The sequence below is a fragment of the Poecilia reticulata genome, linkage group LG6 (assembly GCF_000633615.1).
Source record: "Poecilia reticulata strain Guanapo linkage group LG6, Guppy_female_1.0+MT, whole genome shotgun sequence".
Lineage (NCBI taxonomy): Eukaryota > Metazoa > Chordata > Actinopteri > Cyprinodontiformes > Poeciliidae > Poecilia > Poecilia reticulata.
Genome location: NC_024336.1, coordinates 6,132,980 through 6,154,090, shown reverse-complemented (window position 1 = coordinate 6,154,090; position 21,111 = coordinate 6,132,980). Strand labels below are relative to the sequence as shown.

Here is a 21,111-nt window from a genome sequence, read left to right as displayed (position 1 = left end):
ATATATATTAAAGAAATTGAAAATACTTAATAAGTTAGATCAATGTTTATTTTTAGACTTTCCAGGGAGCTGCAGCGTCATAAAAGTGCTAAATTAAGCTGGTTTTGCCTTGTTGTTTAAGATCAACTAATGGATTTATTTTAATGACATACAAAGATAAACAGAACTACAAAGTGCCATTTTTAAATGGGATTGTTATCTATAAAGGGAAAAGAGTTAAAGCGATATAGGCCATGATTTAACTGTGATTGACCACGTATTTTTAAAAAAAGCACAGATCAACTTTATCAAGCCACACCCACTACTGTCCAGAACTATAAAATCACTTGAACCGACCCGATCTGGCAACATAAAAACGTGCATGTCTGGCAACAAGGTCAATAAAGACACCACAAATCAAAAAAGTACCTAAAAGCTACTTTTTTAATGTTTGATTAACTGGAAACATGTACAGCATTCCCTCAGTGCAAGTCCAGAACAACGAAGCTGGGTTGAGCTTTGGCTTATTTATTCTAATCAAAAAAAGCACAAAAAAAAAAACAAACAAACTGTAACTTAACTCAACAGAAGCGTTTTTTCTGACGATGCCTCTGATAAGTTATGAGTCCATAAGGGATCTGAGGTGAGGAGGAAGGAAAGCAGTACCATCAACAACAGTCGCTACGCTAAAATTCAACCACAACTTATGTAACTAAAGTGCATAATGGAATTAAATCAGCAGCACCGTGATACATTCACAAAATAAATATAGGCTTTCAAAGTGAAATAAATTATGGCTGAACCGTTTGAACAGAGGTACAGTCAGGCAAAAAGAAAGTTAACCCTCTGCAAATCGAAACGGCTTGATTGATTGAACAACCATCGACAGGTGTAAGATCTTTGTTGCCATAGCGCCAAGGAGAAAAACCTGCTGCTGATGCCTCTTAGTCTACGATGAGATGTTTATTTCTTCTGTGAAAAATATGTAAGACAGTTGACAATCTTCTCAGGAAAGGACCTTCCACCAATGTGCAATGCTTAAATAAATGCCAAAGCATCCGTAAATATACATCTCATACTCTACAGGCCTGTAAATGTAAAAAAAAAAAAAAAGTTTATGACAGTACAAGCAGAAAAGGATACAGAAGAGTGAGCTTGTTAATGAGGTTTGCCAGAAATGTCACAAACTACTGTCAGGTTTGCAGTAATGCATCTGTGTGAACCTCATGACTAAAAACTTGACTTGACCATGTTTGGTGAGAGACGAAAGCATCACATTGACATCGACGCATCAGCCCGACTTTCAGACACGGCGGTGGAGGGCTGATGATCTGGAGAGGACCCAGACTCACCTTTGAGCTGAAGGTGAACCAGTCTGCACGCGAAGGTTTTCATGAGGATGTTCTGCAGCCATATTTCTGACATTAAGCTAATCTAGAATCGCACTGAAACAACGAAACAAAATGCTGCATAGAAAGAAGTGGGAGGAGAAAAGGGATACACATCGATTTGAGTTACTAGATCCAGCTAATGGCGGCTCAGCAAATTATTGAGTCATAGGCCGTAATGACTTTCAGCCGTATTGACTTCATATTTGTTTAATGATTAATGACGTACTGAAATCTGTTGTGGGTTTTTATACACCTGAGGTCAGAGAGAAGTACTTTTAAGCTCAGAGCGTTAATTTCTGACATCGGAAGAGGGTGTACTTTCTTTTCACCGTGACCGTGTGGTGACCTGAGCAGTTTGTCAGATTTCTTGTTCTTTTTAGGTTCTTACGCGGAAGGAAAATAAGCATTTCCTCGTCCGCTCGGCCTGCATACACGTTTGGTTATAGATTACAATGCATACAAAAAAGATGTCCCAGGGACGACCGAGTTACAGAGGCGGGACGATCTTCCTAATAAATATGAACCTAAGATTTCATGTTGAAACTCCAGGAAGTATGCAAAATACAAACAGTTTATCGTACAAGCACAACCCCGACTCCAGAAACAGTCTGTCAGGGATCAGTCTGTGTCAGTGTCTTAGTGCAGAACCATTTAAAAAAAAAAAAAAAAGGGTACTGGGTCTATAGACGGGGTCCCTTGTCTCTTCACGGCCCCTTCCCGACGGCGGCGCGGGCTCTTCTCCTCTTCTTCTCGTTCTCTCTGCGTCGCCCTAACCGGACCTTTTTTTTCCTCTTGGTGGCAACTTTAAGGTCGTGCTCCTTGTAGGCCGCGGCTTTGTTGGTCTCCTGGGTGAGGTGGGGGACGGCCCCGTCCAGGTTTACCCTCTCTAGGAGGTCCTTGCTGGCCCCTTGGGGCTTCTGCTGCAGGCTGCTCCCGCTGAACACTTGGCTCTGGGTCCGGCTCTGCACAGGTGGAGCGTGCTCCCCGGCCGTGTGCACCTCGTCCAGCAGCTCCTGCAGCCACGTGCGGCGCCTGTACTCCTGGATGGAGCGGCTCTTGTCATGCAACAGCTGGGCGTGGCTCACCGACCTTCTCCTGACAGAAGCAGAAAGGAGGGTTTGTTAAAAACAGAGAGAAAGTGTTGAAAATGAGCTTAATTTTGATGTTTGGGGCTTCCGTATACTTTATCTACTGACAATATGTGCTGCTTCTCTTTAGCCTTTTTTAACATTCTTATGATTATCAAATGTTTATTTGGTATATATCAAAGATGTAAAACAACAATTCTTAGTTTTTCCTGTCGCGCTTGGTGGGTTTTTTCACTCCGCAGTGTTGAGTTTATGTGAGGCAGCTAAAATTTATGGACAGGATTCAGGAAACCTCAGTACAGTAGGTGGCAGCACAAACATGCCTGAGACCTGTCACTACTCTGACTTTAAGACCAGCCTAAGAGAAAAGAACCCCCCCACACACCCACACACACACGCACCCACACACACACACTCACTCACATGTTTCTTACTTTATTACGTCCATGTAAAATTGTTCTGCACTTTTTAAAAAGAATTAGTTGAAACTTTTTAGTGTATTTCGACACAATGGCATTTTTACGCTAATCCTAAAGTTTGTGCATTCAGTTGTAAACTGTAAAATATGACTTACGTTCTGTTAATGAGCCCATCAGCTGTTCTCCCCTCGAAAGTCACTGGGAAGCAGAGCAAAGACACAGCCAGACTCCACTGGTGAAGCAGCACTAAAGCAAACATGCTCGATCCACAAAAATCTGAAGAACAAAATCACGTTATGAGTTACTGAATGAATGAATAAATAAAACATATTTCATTCATTTTTAGATTTTTAAGATTTACTGCTCTCTACAGATTTCTAATTAATAAAACAAATAAATTAATAGATAAAAAAGGAAAAGAAAAAAAAGAGAAATCTGAACTTACACAACCTTTCCAGTTAAATTCCACAAAAAACGCCAAAGGTTAAGAAATTAAACTCCAGAGAAAAATATGTTGGAAAACATTTGAAATGATCCTGCCATGTGCATTTTTTCTGTCCATCTAGTATCTCTTTTGGTGTAACGTCAGCCTTGGGAAATTCCCCACGAGTCTCCTCCATTCATTTGCCTCCCAACAGTGTGTGTGGAGCTATTTATTTCTCCCCAGTGTCCAAATTAAAAGAGGGACAAAGATAGAAAGAGCAGCAACAGCAGCAGCAGCAGCAGCCCCATTAGCTGCGGCGTTGCAACGCTACCCTGTTCTCCAGCAAGCTCTATGAAGAGTTACTCTGAAGCAGCAGCAGCAGCAGCATCATCTCTGGTGGCCCGAGCCGAGAAAGAAAACATCTCCGTCCGGCGCAGTGAGGGAGCCTGTGTGTGCGAGTGGAGCTGAGTGAAAGTTAAACTCCGCTTTAGGTGAAGATGCAGCCACCTCAGCCTCGATCCAGTCTGTGCACCCTCCCCAACCTTCCAACCCCTCACCTTTGTTCCTCCCCCCTTACCCTTCACACACACACGCACACATACACACACACCTGCTGTGACATGGAAAGACGCCCGAAGGACCACCGCACACAGAGAAAGAAAGAGAAACTCTTTAGCACATGTTATTTTAATGATATCAAACACTTTTCCACACACCCAAACAAGAAGAGGCCATAAATAAAGCATGCAGTGGTGAATCTTTCGTAGAAAACATTAGTGTATAGGGGTAACCAACGTTAACCAAGTGGAGAGTGAACGGTTGAAGGCGAGGGGCAGGGTTCCTCCAAGCAAAACACCTCGGCCTAACCACTCTCCCAGGGGAGAATGACCATAACCTCAAAGAAATCCAACCCACAGCCTCTCGCTGCAGACGGTTCAGTTCACCGTCGTTTTGCCTCGGCAAACCAACTCACCACCGAATGGTCACAGTGGCTTCTGAGGCGGGGAGGGAGGGGGGCGCTCACATATTCACCTAAAGCAGAGAGAAGAGTGCGTCGTTTTATGGCAGCGCTGTTTACTCCCAGATTCGCTGTTTGGATAGGGATCCAAGTCGTATAAAAATAATTAACTCTGTGACAAAGTGACGTGAAAACACTCCAAAGGTTAGCGTCGGAGCTGCCCATGGGAAGAAATATTCAAGTACTGCAGCGCAAGCTACGACTGCGTGTGAGATGTTACACAGCTTTACATTTGTTAAACTTTATTGGCAGGGAAAACTGCAGCGCGGATAAAAAAAAAAAAGGACTTTCCATTGCAAGGTCAGTGGCAAGGTTGTCGCTTTTTTTTTGTGCGCGATTTTAATTCTTACTTTAAAATGTGTAACTCTAAAAAGGTTTCCGACAGAAGCAGCCAGGGTTAAATGAAAAACTCCACTGGTCTCCTCCGGCTCTCTGGACGTGTTGTTTTTTTTTTCTGTTGGCTTGTTACTCCTGTTTATTGGCAGGGTGAGAATGGGTGATTTTAAGCATTAAAGGTTCATCTCAACCTCAGTCTCATGCCTTAAAGTCAAGTCAGGACAGCATCCCCACAGCATGATGGTGCTACCACCATGCATCACCATGGAGATAGCTCAAAGTGTCCTTTCTTTATTTTATTATTTTTGTTGGAACGTGTATCATCTTGCATGTACCAAAAAAAAAAAAAAGGCACAATGTTGTCCTCAACTGAACAGAGCCTTTTCCTTTTTGTTTGTTTCGTCCTCTTAGTGATGGACTGCAAACTGGATGTTTTACGTCTTTCTTCTAACAATGGTTTTCTTCTTGTCACATTTCCATAAAGCCTAGACTTTTGGACAAACCAACATACATTGTTTTTGTTTTTTTGGTAGTTTTCCCATTTGGCTCGTGACATTGCAGTTTCAAATCACCGTGAACCTCTGGGCCGTTTCTCTGCTCCAGTTCTCACCGTGTCCAGCCTGTTTAATTCTGCGATCGGTCTTCGTAAGTTTGCAGTTGTGCCTTACTATTTCTATTTTCAGACGACGGATTGAAGGGAGCTCCGGGAGATACTCAAAGCTTTGGATATTGTTTTACAACCTAACCCTGCTTCATACTTCTAGATATATTTATGCCTGACCTTTTGGTGTGTTTCTAGGCCTTCGTGATGCTGTTCGCTCGTCACCGTTCCCCAAAAAAAACCTGAGGACGTCAAAGAACGGCTGTAATTATTCTGAGATTAAGTTAGACACACCTGGTGACTTCTGATGGCAACTATAGTCGTAAAGGGGTCAACACACTTTCCAAGACAATCTGTTTCAAAATGGACAGTTGAACAACAGTTGTGTTCTCGTTTTGCGTTTCCTGGACAAAAAAAAAAGAGCTTTCGATCCCACAAAATTACATTTTCACAGAGATTTTACTGCATTCCTACGTTCTTTTTCTTCATCATCACGCAGCTGGCAAGCTTGGTCCCATAAATTCTTATTTGGTACAGTTTGTTCTGCCGTTTCTTCAAGCTTTCAAAGTAATTATTGCATACTGTAATTGGAAACAAATGAAAGTTAACAGTGAAAATCGGATTTAGTGTGGGTGTGCGCAGAATTACCAGCAGTCCTGCGCTGTTGCTTCGATTCAGTTGCCTGGTGCAATCCGTTTAAACGTTGCCATGAATCATTCCTGGGTTTTGATCAGTTCTTCCTGGGCAACAGAGCGTACTGTGTTAAAACCCAGAGATTTCGGTGATCCATTTATGTTTCCTTTAACGTCTCTATGGTTCATAAAGACGGTGCAAGGATTACATGATTTTATGTGGCTGTTCCTTCGTCGGTGGAAACCTGCGTTCTTGGTGGACAGAGATACCGTTGGTGGTCCGTTTTCCTTTTATCACACTTTGTGGTCAGGTCAAATGGTTGTTTTAGTCAATATTTTGACTTGTAAGAAGATGATCTAAAACCACATTTGGAAAAAAAAAAGAAGAATGTTTGGGACTTCTAAAATAAATATGCTCTTCTCTGATAATGAGAATGTGTTGACTGCTTGACTACAAATTGTTTGAAAAAGAAAACATATTTGTTTCTTGACAAAAAATAATTTTTTAGCAGGAAAATATCCAGCTGCTTATTAGAGATCCTTACTAGCATATTTACTTTTCCTAATGGTCTGGCTTGGGAGGAAAAATGGGTAATTTAATGAAATAGTTATGCAAAAAAAAAAAAAAGTTTTAAATTTGTCCAATAAAGTTGTTTAAAACACGTTTTGTGGAAGGGTCATGAAGCAAGTGGAGCGATGGCCAAGGCTGAGGCACGAGGCGCCACACGGTTCGCGCCACACCTATGACAAATTACTCGACCAGGGACCAAGATCTGGTCCATAAAGGCGACGGAGCGCGACGTTTCCCAGATAATAAAACTGGGTGTCTTATTCTGGTTTCTTATTTTGCTTTAATGTGAACTCCGTCGGTACAATATGTCCACAAATGACTTTATCTTTATTAAAGTCAATAAATTACTGCTCTTTTGAAGCAGTACTCATGATATTTAGCTGCAGCAGGGATTTAGTTTTCACAGTGTCTGTGTGAAACAACCGGCGATCTGAGCACAGTGGGTTGACCTTGCACAGTCTATCTCTGCATTATGTAAGCTCAAAGGAGACTGCCAGGAGTAAAGAACAGGTAAGGAAACATGAGGCCAATATACGCTCCCCAAGAACACAGACTTTATTTCTTTATCTGAGAGCTAAAGAACAAAATTACGTAATTTTCCCTTGGTTGGTTTGATATTTGCAGCTGGTTCTTGATATACTGTATCTACTAAGAAATATCCACTTTTTTCTCATGTTTTGTCCAACAAATTTGAGATTAGTAAGAAATTTTAATTGGGCATGGTCGCCAGAAAAAGAAAAAAAAACTTTCTAGCAAACTCAAATGAAAGAGGAACATCTGGCAACCCATCTCATGTGTTCAGCTGTTAAAGCTGCAGTAACTTTTATTAAAAAAATATATATATTTTTTTTTGTTTTTACTCATTTGTTGAAACTATCACCATATTTTGACAGTATGTGAGAACGTGAAAAAAAATTTAGCTCCTCTGCCTTCTCCCAGTGCTAACTAGAAACAACCAATCAGAGACAGGAGGTGGGTCTTAGTGCTGTTAATCACTCTCCATGTGGTGCTGATTATTCCTCCCTCCCACTTTTCCCCATTCCTCTATCTGCTGCAGCTAGCACAGCCTGTTTTGAATGCTCAGGCTAGTTAGCATGGCCACTGATAAATAGTTTTCCAGTAACAGTAAGTTGTTTCTCCGCCATCAGCACATTGAGCACATGAGGTTGATAGGCAACGCTAAAACCCGCCTTCTTGGCTATGATTGGTTGTTGCTTTTTGCACTTCTTCCAATGGCAATAACACTTCAGGAAGAAGGTGGAAGAGACTAATCTTTTTACAAAATATCTGTCTCATATTACACTGTCTCAACGTGATAATAGTTTTAGCCAACACGCAAAAGAAAAAACATAGATTATTTATACCACAGATAGGCAAAAACTTGTTTTTCATAAATGTTTCGTTTTTGTGAACTTGCAAATATTTTGTGATATTTGGGAATATTTCCGACTAAAATCTTTAAAATATCTCTTTGTGTGGCGATGATTAGTTGCATAGTTGGGCAAGTCGGGTTGGTGGTATTTAATAGAAAACTGAATGTTTTACAAGCAGTAATCATTCAATTCAGCCCTAAGTCCATGAAGGTTTTGGAGCTGTGGGACCCCCACGCTCTCTCTCTAAAATCAAACTTTCTTCTGTTTCCAGAGAGTCAGACCCAACACTTTACCATTTCGTGGGGGGAAAAAAATACCTCATCTGATTCCTTTCTGCAAAGACTTTACCTGCAAAAAAAAAAAAATCCCATTTCCTGGCAGACTGAAGCCTGTGGAAAAGGAGCCAGGAAAGCTGCTTTTGATTCATGCTAAATTGCACTCTCAACACAGAACAGTATTGCTGTTCGTTTTTCATCCCTCTCTTGCACCGCACCGACTCCACGTTCACACGTCCAGCACTCGGAGCACGCCCACCCACCCAGGTAGGCTTCTAAGTATTTGCACCCTTGTTCTCCAAACAACAGGCCCATGCACCAGGCACCAAGAAAAACATTTATTTTACGTGGAGCGTTTCAAGCCTATTTTTAGAGGTGTTGTCCTCGTTCCCTGAAAAAGACCCACCCTATTATGTCATAAACTCTGGCTTGGGAAACTGCAACAGTTCCTACTTCTGTTACATCTATTCACCGTGTAATTTATGTATGCATGATGTATTGGTTCAAAATTTTCTCTTTCCTAGTGACGTTATTACACAACAACAATACGCGCTAGGTTTTCACTTCAACCTAATCCGAGGCATCTTAAAACAGGTTGAGTACAGCAGCGTTTCAAACTAAATGTCATTCTTTTTTTTTCTTTTCTTTCAAATATTTGAGGTTTTAAAGTATATTTTGTCCCTCTTATGTTGCATTCATGGCTTTGAAGTGCTCATATGAGAACCTAAAGTTTGTTATCCTGGAAAACCTCACTTGAAAAATTACATTTGCAGAGCTGCTTTTCCCTCTTAATGGCTTCTTAACACGCGTTACTGTACGGACCATTTCAGGTAGTTCATTTGAAGCCTGCTTTAAAATGTTTTATTGTGAGCATTTTTTTTTTTTTTTTTTTTGGAGAGTCTTCTGCAGCTCATTCACGCCTACTAATCATAACCGTCATGTGAGGAAAGCTCTTTAGCCTCCCTCACCTCTTCCAGGTTTGGCTGTTTTCAGCAGCTCTGCTTCTTTCAAATGAATGTTCAGCAGACCAGAGCGTCGAATCGATCCAACCGGTTTTCTTTTGAGTCAGTGGTTTCTTGGTCATTTTTTATAGCCAGGTTTCATGCAGTCCATAAAAAGACAGTTTTACATTTTAAGGTTGGGGTTAGGTTAGTGGGTGGTTTTCAACCACAGCATAATAACTCATGGTTGCTTTTAAGCGACAGAAAAATGACTAAGTTTGTTCATCGTACCCCCAAGTAATGAGGTCAGATTGAGGTCATCATTGTTCGGCTCACACAGGACTTCCGGCGTGACTGTGAAACTAAATTGTTCTGTTGTTTTAGCTGTGCAAATTTATAACTAATATGACATTAAACTTTTTTTTTTCTACTTCTGGGCAGTTGGATTAAAAAATAATGTGGAAAGTGGAATTGCTTTAAAACAGTAAACGTCCACTCAGACGAGCTGTTCGCTTCAGCTTTAGGGACCATTTAGTCTGGAGTTAAACAAAGTGACGACAAGAGAGTCATTATTTACTGTACGTAAGATATGAACTCCTTGTTACCTCTTAACATAAACTCACTAAAAATTTTCTGATAAATCCCTTTAATTTTGATCCTTTTTACGTTTTTTCTTAGGCCTCAATGCGACAAATCGAAGTCGTAGTAAGAAATACATTTTCCAGAAAGATTTAGTTTATCAGTTGAATGTGGATTGAATAAAATAAAATGTGGATTTGGCTTGACTATTACCGAGCACAACAAATGATGATGAGTAAAAAAGAGCCGCAAACCTCATAGGAAATCAAATGGGTGGCAGTGAATCTAAATGAATATAGTTTCCATAGAAACTAATTGAGTAATTAAGATTAAAAATGTCATTGTGCCTCTAAAAATGAAACACAAATACACACGTAGAAATATTGCTGGTAAAATACAATCAAATAATGATATTAAGGGGAAAAAAAAAAAAAACATTGTGTCCTAAGAAAGAGACTTTAGACCCAAACCATGACTTCAGCAACATTAAACATAACACGTTAAACTACTTCATGCATTACACACTTCAGTGGGAAAAACTCCAACTCAAAATGCACATTTTTTTAGGTTTTGTCCAACAATGCACAATGGAGTGTTTAATCAGAGTGTCAGAGAAGGGTCGCCACTTCACCACTTAAAGAGGCATACATCCTGAACATTACCTAATTCCTGCTCAGGGTTAACCAAACACGGCCTCCCGCGCTGCGCATTTATTTGATCCGAACTGAGCTGTAAGATTTGTCTGTTTCTGTTTCAGCTGCCTGATGTACGGTAATCCTCCTCAGGTAGTGCTTAGCAGGGCCGATTTCATATTTACAACTACATATTGTTTTTATGTTCGCCATAAATGTCAGCCTCCTGGAGACAGCGAGTCGGGGAGGTCCTGCGAGGACAAAAGCGTGCTGTCTGTACTCGGTCTAGAGTGCAGGTACATTAAATCATTATTTGTCAGACAGGAAATATTTGCCACTGGACGGTTTGCCTGTAAAATGTATTTCTAAGATGAAACGATTCCTCCCTGGCACGGCTAGGCTCAGCTGACCTGTGCTGCTTTTTTTTTTTTATTATTATTTTACACTTTAGCTTCCAAGTAAAAGCTGAATTGTTTTTGTGCGTGGGATTTTTTAAAAAAAACAAGTGTCCTAGAAAATATTTCTGATTGATTCCAAACGCAAAAAATAAGTCAACAGCTTCAGTCTTTGACCTGGCCTGAGAAGGTGCCCAGCGCATTAGCATTTCTCTCTTGGCAGCTGCAGTGGCGCGGCGGGCGGGGGTGATGGGTTGGAGGGGCGCAGGTCTCGACTCTCTGCAGTGGGCCCTGTGCTCCGGGCCTAATGGAAGAAGGGAGCGGGAGGGCTCTTACCCCACACTTGTCCCGCAAACCTAAACCACAAGCTGCTCAATGTCTAAGCCCCCCTCCAACCCCCCGCCCCTCCAGCCTCACACAAACACACTGACCTCAGGAGCGACTCGTAGGCCAGCTGGACGCGGCCTAACACCCCACACAGCCATCAACAGTGGCCACCACCCTCATGCCCCTGACCTATCACCCAAACCATTACCATAAACTTCAGCCAGGCTGCCAAGCAACATACAGGGCAGCGCTCACAGTCAGAGCTCGTCCATGTAAAGATAGCTCTGTCTCGGGGCAGAAAACGGAGCCGGCGGAGAGGGGGGGCGAACGCCCCGAGTTACGATGGCGTTTTACACACAACATAAAACCCACTGTGGTGTTTTATTTTTTGTGGCTTTGAGTGATGCGGTGGGGCTGGCCGTGGCGCTGCAGCGGCTACTGCGACCAGTGTAATATCTGGACACGATGCCCACCGGTGTTTGAAACGCTTTATGGCGACGACTGTTGGAGATCTTCCTGTCCTCTCCTCGCCTGACAAATCGTGTTATTTTGCTCAAAAGTAAAAAAATTAAAAAATAAAAAATTTACAAAAACCAAAACTGAATAATCAATAGAGGTCTGACGGAGAAGACCACACGCATGTGGCATTACGGTAATGATGGCTGACTCTGTTTGTTTGCATAAGTGAAGAGTGGGCTCAAATCGTTAATGAGTGCTTTGCGTCCAGCGTGCAACCACAGCTAAGCTAGTGGGTCAACAAGGTTGGCCAGGCAAACCACTGTGTGTGCGTGTGTGTGTGTGTGTGTGTGTGTGTGTGTGTGTGTGTGTGTGTGTGTGTGTGTGTGTGCGTGTGTGTGTACGTGTGTGCGCGTGCGTGCGTGTGAGGGTAAGAGAGAGATTACACACCTATGCCTTTAAAATCTTTCCCATCCCAGCCTGAAGACCCCTGATGTCAGAATTTGTCATCCTTCCAAGCGTGTGTGCATATCACTTTGTTCTACATCATTCATAAGCGTCTTTTTTTTTCATTTTTTTTTTTTTTTTTGACATCGAGCTATATTTACCTGCTCTGGCATGCCCACGCAGTCAGGATTTGGTCGTGAAAAAATACAAGCCATCTCAGTGTGAATATTTCAACGCGAGAAACTATGCTTCACTTGAAAATTTCCAAATCGTTATAATGCACAGCCCCGGCCAAGTGCACTTCTCAGACTCTAAGCTGATCCATTTACAGTAAATGAGCTTGTCTCTGTTGGTTTCCTGGCCAATTACGGCACAGTGAACTTTGGTCTTGTATTTATTTATCCGTAGGTTATTTTAAATGGACCGCACTCAATGCAGAGGCCTTGTTGAGCAGTCTTGTCCTCCCGGCCAGCACTGGGACACGCTAACAGTGCTTGGCAGACAGACGCGGATGCTGAAGGCAGCCTCTGGACAGCTTTATCCTGTGTCGAACGAGGCCACCCGCTTCGTTCTCACCAGGGCACGGTGACTGGCACGGCACTCCCAAGGCCTCAGTTTTCACCTCTCAGTTTTCTGCCTCTCCGAGAGAACCGGAGAACGTGGCACTCATTTTAGAGTTTGGACAACCCAAGAGGACATTAATGTAGAAACCAGAGAGTAGGAAGTCTCGAAGTGCTAGAAAATATGACTGGAGAAACTTCAGTGGAGGGATTTTTAGATTTTTTTTTTTATTATTTAAAGGTTTGATACTGTGCCTCACAAAAGTATTTATACCCCCTTGAATCTCGTTGCACAGCAGCAAAAACCCGCAGCGTTGGGATCTTGTGCGATAGTCTTGTTAAACGAAGAGCATCTATGAACGGTCATTTTAAATTCTCCCCCCCAGATTTTCACTTAGATGTAAGTCTGAACTTTGATAAAATAATTCCAAATCGTGGATATCCTTTAGCTTTAACCAGCCTGGTTGCATGTTTAGGGTTGTTTTCCTCCCTCCTGGAAGGTGAACAATAAGGACTGGCAGTGATGTGAGCTTCAAATTTTATCAAGATATGTTAAGGATTTATTGTAATAACGGTGGCAAGTGATGATTAAACACATTTTGTTAAAACTCATTGCTTCCTTTTCCAATAGATCAACCCCTATATAAATTGAAACTTACCCAAAGTCAGAAAAGTTTCAAGCTAAGCAGCAAGTACTGCCAACCAAAAACATTAAAAAGACTGTAAATATTTGTGATTTTTGCCAAGGTTCTTCTGAACCAACAATGAAAAACAGCTAAGCTAACAGCATAGCCATCAAAAATAAACACGCAACGACCCAACTGTAACTAAAACTAAACGTCATTTGCTTTTTATTTTCTTACCTGGCATTTATTTAATCAAGAACTGTTTTTTTAAAGGTTTTATTGGCTCTAGTGGCCTTTATTTAGGTGAAAGGAAGGTGGGTAATGGGAGAAGACATGCAGCAAGGGTCGCCAGGCTGGGAATTGAACCTGGGACATCCGTGTCAAGGACTGAGGCCTCCATATGTGGGCTGTGCTTAACCCCTGTGCCACCACAGCACACCCTCAATCAAAAACTGCTTTAAAACATCATAATATAAATATGAATGTTGTAAACCGTGAGCTGTTGTGACTGTTTCATCTTGTTTTCGTCTCTGTTCTATAGACAATTTCTACGATTTCCCAATGGCCACCCAGTGTGCGGAAACCTCAAAAATAGCATTTTCTTATGCTATGACAAGGTTCCGATTATGTAAATGTACAGAAATGTAAATCTGCTAATGAACAGTGAGTCTATTAAGCATTCAATTACACTCTCTGGGCAGGAGATAAATCAACACCAAGCGTAATTCAAACATGGGCCCTAGCCAGACATCTTGTTTTCTGTCGGAATGTGGTTTTCCAGCAGTCTAAATCCATGAGGCGAATTTGCTCACAACAGCCAGTACGTCTCTTCAATCTGCATCCCCTTGTAAAGCAAGGAAGGAAGTCAGAGCTCACAACTGTTTATTTAATGCTGCCAATGGTCTCCCGGCCCTTGTAACATAACGCCGGGCTTTCATTGCGTCTCCGCTGCATGAGTAAAAGGGAATTAAGCTTTTTAAAGTTTGTTTTGTAAGAATCGTAAATAAAGCGGCACTTATTCAGACTGAGATCCTCTTTCTCTCAGATGGGGTAAGGCTTGCATGGGTGGCATTGGAAATACTGAGGCAAGCTGAACATGTTTATATTGCCGTGCCCCCAGGGAGAGCGCAGCTTTGTGGTGCAGATGGATTACAGGGGAAAGGAGCTGTTGTAGCTGCTTAAGGTTTGGTGTTAATGGTGGGAGAGAAGTGGCTGTGTAGGTGTGATATGTTCGTTTTGCAGGTCAGTCGTTTCTGTTCACGTCAGCGGGGGACGGGGGGAATTCCCGTGCCAGCTACCGAGCATAAAGACCACTTTGAAACTTTAAATAATGCCGTATTGTGAAGGAAGTGGTTACAAGTTAAGCGATTCTGTAGAAAATCAGGATGGAAAAAAAATATATGAATATGAATGTTTTTCTAAATTCCAAAATAAGATCCATTAAAACTTAAGTGGCTTTTTTCTGTTTCCTGTCTTGTCTTGTATGTTGAAGTGTTAAAAAATCCGAGGAGAATCAATAAAATTTTGCAGAACATTAAACGCATTAAAAGCATGAAACTTTTACAAAAATCTGTTTCATATATTTGTAAAAAAAAAATACATTATGAGACAGCTAATCTGTGTAAAAGGATTAAGATTAGGGTTAGAAACAACAAATCAGAGCAAGGAGAAAGCTCCTAGTGTTGTCAATAATGCTCGTGTACATGCTGCTCAACGTGCGAATGGTGGAGAAACAACTTAACGTCCCAGGAAAAGCGTTTATCTGCCATCATCGATGACCTGAGCATTCATTGTGGTGGACTAGCTGCAGCGTAGCTCAGAGCAAGGGGGAACATCAGTGATGCATGCATAAGCATGATTGTCAGCACTAAAACCCTCCACCTGGTTATGATTGGTCATTTCTGATCAGGAGTGGGGCATTTCTATAGATGGCAATACGACGGCTGAGAGGAGGAAGAGGAGTTTACTTTTTTTTTCTTAGATTATCTGTCTCAAGTTTTACTGTCTGGATGTAGGGACAGTAACGCTTTGGATCTGAACAAAGTAAAAATCTGCTGTGTGGTCTACACAGACACTTTGACGACATCTAAGCACAACCGAATAAGCAACACGTAATACCACACAGTCACAGCCAAAAAGTAATCATAAGGGATTTGAGGCACATCTAGATTTTTAGGGAAAATCCACATTTATTAGATCATCAAAAAATTGCTCAAAAGCGGTGATGCAGTGTTTCCAGATGTTCATTTTAAAAAACATAGCTGCGCAAAACTTGGCCGCACGGCTCCCCAGCTAACACTGTGGATGAAACTGACGTCGAATCCACAAATCAGAGTTTAGTTTGGACAGGACACTCCAGTGTATACTGGAACAACCCTTACTCTATTTGTTCACTAGTCCCACCGCTGCCAAGTGAGTAAAAATATACAAATTTTAAACATCTTACGGCAATAAAATCTAGGAAATAAAAATAAAAATCACCCAGAAGAAACCCCCCAGATGTTTTCGGATTTATTTTAACACCTTTGCAGCTGTTCGTCTCTGCACCCAATCAGGCCTCTTCGTGTAACAGCACACCAGCTCTGCCGTACGGTAACGAACCACAGCGTGTGCTGTTTGGATGGGATTCTGTTTGCGTGTGATCATGTATCTGTGAGCGTGTGTGTGTGCGTGTGTGTGTGTGTGTGAGCAGGCATAACTGAGGTTGCTGAGCCGTGGCCTTCTCAAAATTAATAAGGACTTCCTTCCTACCAGACAGTCAAACACCTGATCATTTACCAAGGAGAACGAAGCCCACGCATCCGTCAGAGCTGGCAGCCTCTCGCCTTCAATAAGGATCGGCCTGTGTGCTGCAGCTGCCCATCAATCAAAGTGTTCACATGCCGGACATCCATGCACAAATCGTGTTTTCTCTTTATGCTCCACCCCGACTGTGGGAGAGAATGTTTGTGTGTAAATTTACACTCGGAGAATCCTGGGTGGCGACTGCGTCCAGCACAAATTCAAAATAGTTTCTCCGCTAAGCTAAAAAATGTTTGAGCCAAAATAAACCAGGTGAAATGTGCATTTTATGACGTGCCTAACCTCTTACTTCTCCTCCTTGAATATCAGGTTATGACATTTTTCATTTTCTTTTTCCAAAAATGAATTAGAATGGCTAGTCATGAGTACAAAAACCAAATTGTTAGTTTGCTGCCAAGATCTTGAGTTTATGTCTGAGAACAACTCAAGGCTCCAGGAGGTAAAATCCCCTTTTCACAGCATCAACATTTGTCTTTTTTCAGCAGCAATTTCATGCTGTTTACTTTTTAAGGAACAATATACTCTTAATTACTAATCAATTATATTTATTTGTATTTTGGCCAGTAAGTACGACGTCTCTCTACAGAATCCAATTCCATCAGAGCAAAAATATTCAGTTTCTTCAAAGTTAGCATCTGACATGAACTAAATAGTTTAACACCAAAACTCCAACTTAAGTTTTCCACTTGACAGATAATATTTGTTTTACTTTTTAACCAACATACAGAGATATGTTGGTGACGAAGATGTGCTGTATTTTTGCTGTTCTGTAATTATATATTTATCTAATGGCATAAAATCACAGCCTGACACGGAAACAACAAGCTACACTCACCGGCAATGTTTTTGTTACCTGACTCATAAAGGAAGTAAAATGATAGGATCTATTAAAACAAAATGAACCAAGACATTTTTCACTAAAAAACAGAGCTGCTGTTGCTCTGGGCAACAACAACAAAACAAAAACATGTGAAAGGTCTGGAGCCAACAAAGCTTGAATCTAAGTAAAGGAAATCTCCTCAGACAGTTTGGAATGCAAAACTTTATTAAAGATCTTTTTATCTAAAAGGAGTTTAGATACTTTTCAAAGGGACTGGCATTTTATTAGTAATTCTCCCTCTGTTTACTCGGCTCTCTTAAAGTGGCTCAGTGACTCTGTGTTTACCAGGACACACTGTTAACAGAAATGCTGCTGTAACTGATTTGTTAACCTGTTCCATGGTAAATATTATTGATTCAGTGATTTCTGGTTGATAGATATTTCTTCCCATAAAAACTCATCCTGGGCCAACACTTCTCTGACCTCTCGATCCCCGGTGAGTGGCAGCAGATGGCCGTAAATACTGAGAAGTAATTCGTCTCCACTGTCACCATGTGCTTTATTTAGAGTTTGTTTTTAAATGAAGAAAAAGATATCCATTAAAATGTACCCAGGCTATTGTCCTTCAGGACTTATTCGGTCAAACACACAGAATACCACATACTCTATAATAATCACGTTTACAGTCATATTCAATAAATTACAAAACGTCATTAATGTCAGCAACACATTATCTACAGTACATGAATTACACGGAAATTTTATTTCTGTTCATTTTGACGTTTTTCTGCTAAAAGTAGAACTTTACGTCAGACCAGTAGAAAATATTGCAGAAATGTGGTGTGTTTAATTAAAAGAATGCTTAATGAGGGTTGTTATTTTCAAAAGGTAATTTTGGTCTGACTAACAGGCCTCTTTGGGAGGCGCTTTCTATTTTACTGAGTACGACTCTGTAACCTCCGTAATGACATGATGGTTATTTGCTTGTATGGCAAATTGCAGCCAGGTCACGTAGCAAAACATTGGGCAAATTGAACTGTTTTTTCTGACTTGCAGACAAAACATAGTTAAGTGTGTGAGGTCATTCCTAACTCTGAAGGTAAATGTGGTGCAACATTAAGCCTCCGTAATGAGAGTAATGGTCTCAGTCTGGCCGTTTTACGCTCGTACCGCACAGTGTTTTTTCTGGTTTCATAATCTTTTATCTCGTTTTCAGCCTGCGAAATACTATGCTATTTCTTTACTTACGCCTACGTCACTGTTTATCACACCGATGTGAATCTGTTTATCTTCATGTTGTTGTAAAGAATCAGTAATGTTATCACTAATGTGTATGCAGTCATAGTAACACCAGAAGATTTTGACTTTCGTGAATCGGGTCTCTATCTGGCTTTAGCTACAGCTAAACCACAGATTCACACAGACTGATGTGTTTTTAATTCAGTTTGCTTGAAGAGATGATGAAACCAACAAGAAATTTCACACAGGTATCTTCTCTGCAGGTGGGTGTTTCAAGACAGGAAGAAAATGTTTGGAGGATATCAGAATAGTAAATTGAAATCTACTTTGTAGAATCAAACATGGAGAAGCGACATTTAGCTTTATCAGAACAAGAATCCAGAGAAACCCCTAATAGCTTATAAATTATGTAGTACTTATACTTATTGTAGCAAACCAGAACTCTAGTTTATAGCATCTAGTTTATATATTTTACTCAACCTAGAACAGGACAATCTTAAAATCCAGAGAAAACTCCCATTAGTTTTTCTAGAGAAACTACTCATTACCTTAGCATTAAACACTCAGCATTAAACCTTTAAGACCCAGAGAAACTCCTGTTGCTTTACAAATCTAGAGCAAACTTAGAAAGCACAGTCTAGTTTTATCAGAACAAGAATACAGAGAAAAAAAAACCTACTTGTTTATAAATTGCGGACTACTTATTCTTAAACATGGGGAACTAACTTGTAGTTTTATACTTCTTTGTTTTCTTTATTTATTTTTGCTCTTTCCTTTAGTTTGTTGTTTTGGTGCATTTCCACTTAATTAATGTAAACGCTTTCAACTTATAAATATTTGTTGCTGAAAATGTGCTACATAAATAAAATGACCTTACCTTACCCCACCTGTTGGCAAAGATCACCGCACCGACGCATTTGAAAAAACATTGTCTTTTACAATAATATACATAGAAGTATCTATAGAACCAGTCTGTGAGAACCAATTTAACTCTTGTAGGAGTTGTAAATCTTGTTTCTCCATCCCAATAAGTCCAACTCAAGCCACAAGAGCATCCAATCATAGACAATCAACAACAAGTCCTCACTGAACTGTTTTATTAACGGACTCTTCTTTTCCACAGTGACAGCCTGACCGAATGTAAGCCCAGCTAGTCTACAGGGCTGCGATCCTTGGCTCTGTTTGATTAGAGCGAAGCGCTGGAGGTCCAGTGCCGTGCTGTTTTCTTTACCCGGGCCCATAACTCTGAAAAACACACAAACACTTGGGTTGTAAATGACCTGTTCATCACACAGCGACAGGAGAGGTGATTCTGGACCCTTGGTGGGCCAGGTGTGCAGATGAGGACAGCCGCGGCGTGCCAAGACCCGTTGGCATGGCAACGCGGGCGGGTGGAAAGTTCTGGAATCTGTCGCCGACGGCAGAGCCGAGCGCCTGAGTGCGACCGGTGTTGGCTTTGCCTCCAGCTGTTTCTTTACAGACACGCTGAACGCCAGCAGGAGCCGGGGGCCAAGATCAGCCCGTCGAGTCTGGCCACACGCAGGCCACTTAAGTGCACACGTACGCAGACACAGACGGCCACAGTTACTGCAAGCTCACGCAGATAAAAACGGGGACGCTCCTGGCAACGGCAGCGACCAAGTTCACCAAAGCAGTGAGAGGTTTTCTCGCATTTGATAAATCTTCAACCTTCTAGTGTGTTTGCGTCAGGAAGGGTCAAGAGTTATTTATTCATCAACATGGCCTAGTCAAAACCTCAACCTCATTAAAAATCTGTGGTAGAATTAGTAAGTCCAATTATGTTTTTTTTTTCTTCCGCTTCACAATGATACAAAATCCCAAAAAGCTCAGAAACTTTTTTTGTAATTTGCTGTACATGCAAAGACATGTTTTTGTACAATGTTTGGATAATAATTAAAATTTTCTGAGGGTTTTTTTTTGTTTGTTTGCTTTTATTTCTATTTTAAACATTTTTATTTTCTTGACATTTACACTGAATAGACTAAATCTGCTCAGTTGTGCGTAAAACTATTTCTTCTACAGAACTGTAAAGTAAATATTGTATTTTTGTTCTTTAAAAACATACTTTCAATGTCCTCTTTAAAATAACTGTAACTGCGCTGTAGTTTGGGTTGATTATTGACTTTATGTGACTGTTTTGTTTTTCATCATTTTAGTCAGCTTTGCTGCAATAACTTTCTTCCAGCACTAATATTGAGCAAGTGTAAGTTTTTCCTGTGTCAAAATATACAAAACATGCCTCCATTTTTATTTTTTTATTATTAATAATAATGTGACGATGCATTACAGAGTACTCTGTCTTTGATTGAAGAACCTTTGATGGTGGTGTCAGTGAATAATTGCTATGTTGAAACGACCCACCGCAGCAAAATAAACTTGCCATCCTTTGTTTTTCTTGTGTGGTCGACAGTAATTCATTGAGCAAAGAGTAATGGGAGGGAATTCTTTTGAGGCCCTTGTTTGCTAATTCATTACCTTCTCAAGACCAGGAAAAGTGGCTGCGGAAATTAAAATTTATTGAAATCTATTTCAGCGGTAAAGTTGGCAGTGTTTCTTGGAGAGTCAATTCCTCTTTGAAACGTTCACAGTGAGTTTTGGTCGACGGAGGAGGCGAGCTGCCTCTGCGGTCGGACCCAGAGGAGGAATGTGTAGGTTTTTGCGGCCGATGGAAGCCTGGACTTAGAGGAACTTGTAGATTGGCGTGCTGAAAACAAAATATAAGCTGATCAGCAGTCTTTTATGTTTAAAATGAAAACTGTTTTTTTTTTTTTTTTACTTTGTTTCCTGCAGGTGAGTGGCCAGGAAAGTGTCATGTCAGCTATAATGTTTCAGCGTTTCCGCAGAAAGGGAACGGTCGGGAAAGGTTGCTGGCCGTTTGACTATCTACAAGCTTGGACAAAATGTGCAACGATTCATAAACGTTGGTAAAGAATGTGAGAAAGGGCAGAGTATTATGTTCACTTTCCAGATATCTTTGTGTTGGACTGATGATCAATGAATTTTATGACTTTCATAGACCCACAAATCTGGAGGACATCCACCCTTGGCTGGAGAACAAAACAAAAGCCACCTCAGAAGTCAATCACAGACAGTAGGTTTATTGTAATACATGTCTGAAGTTGGGTTATACCACCCCGGTGCTCTTTGAACTCATTAAAG

General features: G+C 41.0%; 1 protein-coding gene and 1 long non-coding RNA gene across 3 annotated transcripts; one reads left to right on the top strand and one right to left on the bottom strand.

Annotated features, from left to right (window-relative positions):
- Positions 1-420: 420 nt before the first annotated feature.
- On the bottom strand, positions 421-3,671 carry pthlhb (parathyroid hormone-like hormone b). 2 transcript variants are annotated; one of them, XM_008410980.2, is made up of 3 exons: positions 3,323-3,671; positions 3,033-3,153; positions 421-2,465 (listed from the first exon to the last, which is right to left on the bottom strand). In XM_008410980.2, exons 2-3 carry the CDS (start codon positions 3,134-3,136, stop codon positions 2,075-2,077), a joined length of 495 nt encoding a protein of 164 aa, XP_008409202.1. In that variant the 5' UTR covers positions 3,137-3,153; positions 3,323-3,671; the 3' UTR covers positions 421-2,074. The 2 variants fall into 2 exon arrangements, with proteins under 2 accessions (XP_008409202.1, XP_008409203.1); XM_008410981.2 differs by having other exon boundaries at positions 3,328-3,671.
- A 15,710-nt stretch (positions 3,672-19,381) lies between these two features.
- On the top strand, positions 19,382-21,043 carry LOC103465811 (uncharacterized). Its single transcript, XR_533853.1, has 3 exons — positions 19,382-19,585; positions 20,743-20,885; positions 20,969-21,043. It is a non-coding gene; the product is annotated as an uncharacterized LOC103465811 (long non-coding RNA).
- The last annotated feature ends 68 nt before the right edge of the window (positions 21,044-21,111 follow it).

Coding starts and splice junctions, on each gene's coding strand:
- pthlhb (XM_008410980.2), bottom strand. CDS start 3,136: ATGTTTGCTTTAGTGCTGCTTCACCAGTGGAGTCTGGCTGTGTCTTTG. Junction 2,466..3,032: donor GATGGGCTCATTAACAGAAC/GTAAGTCATATT, acceptor TGCTTCTGTCAG/GAGAAGGTCGGTGAGCCACG.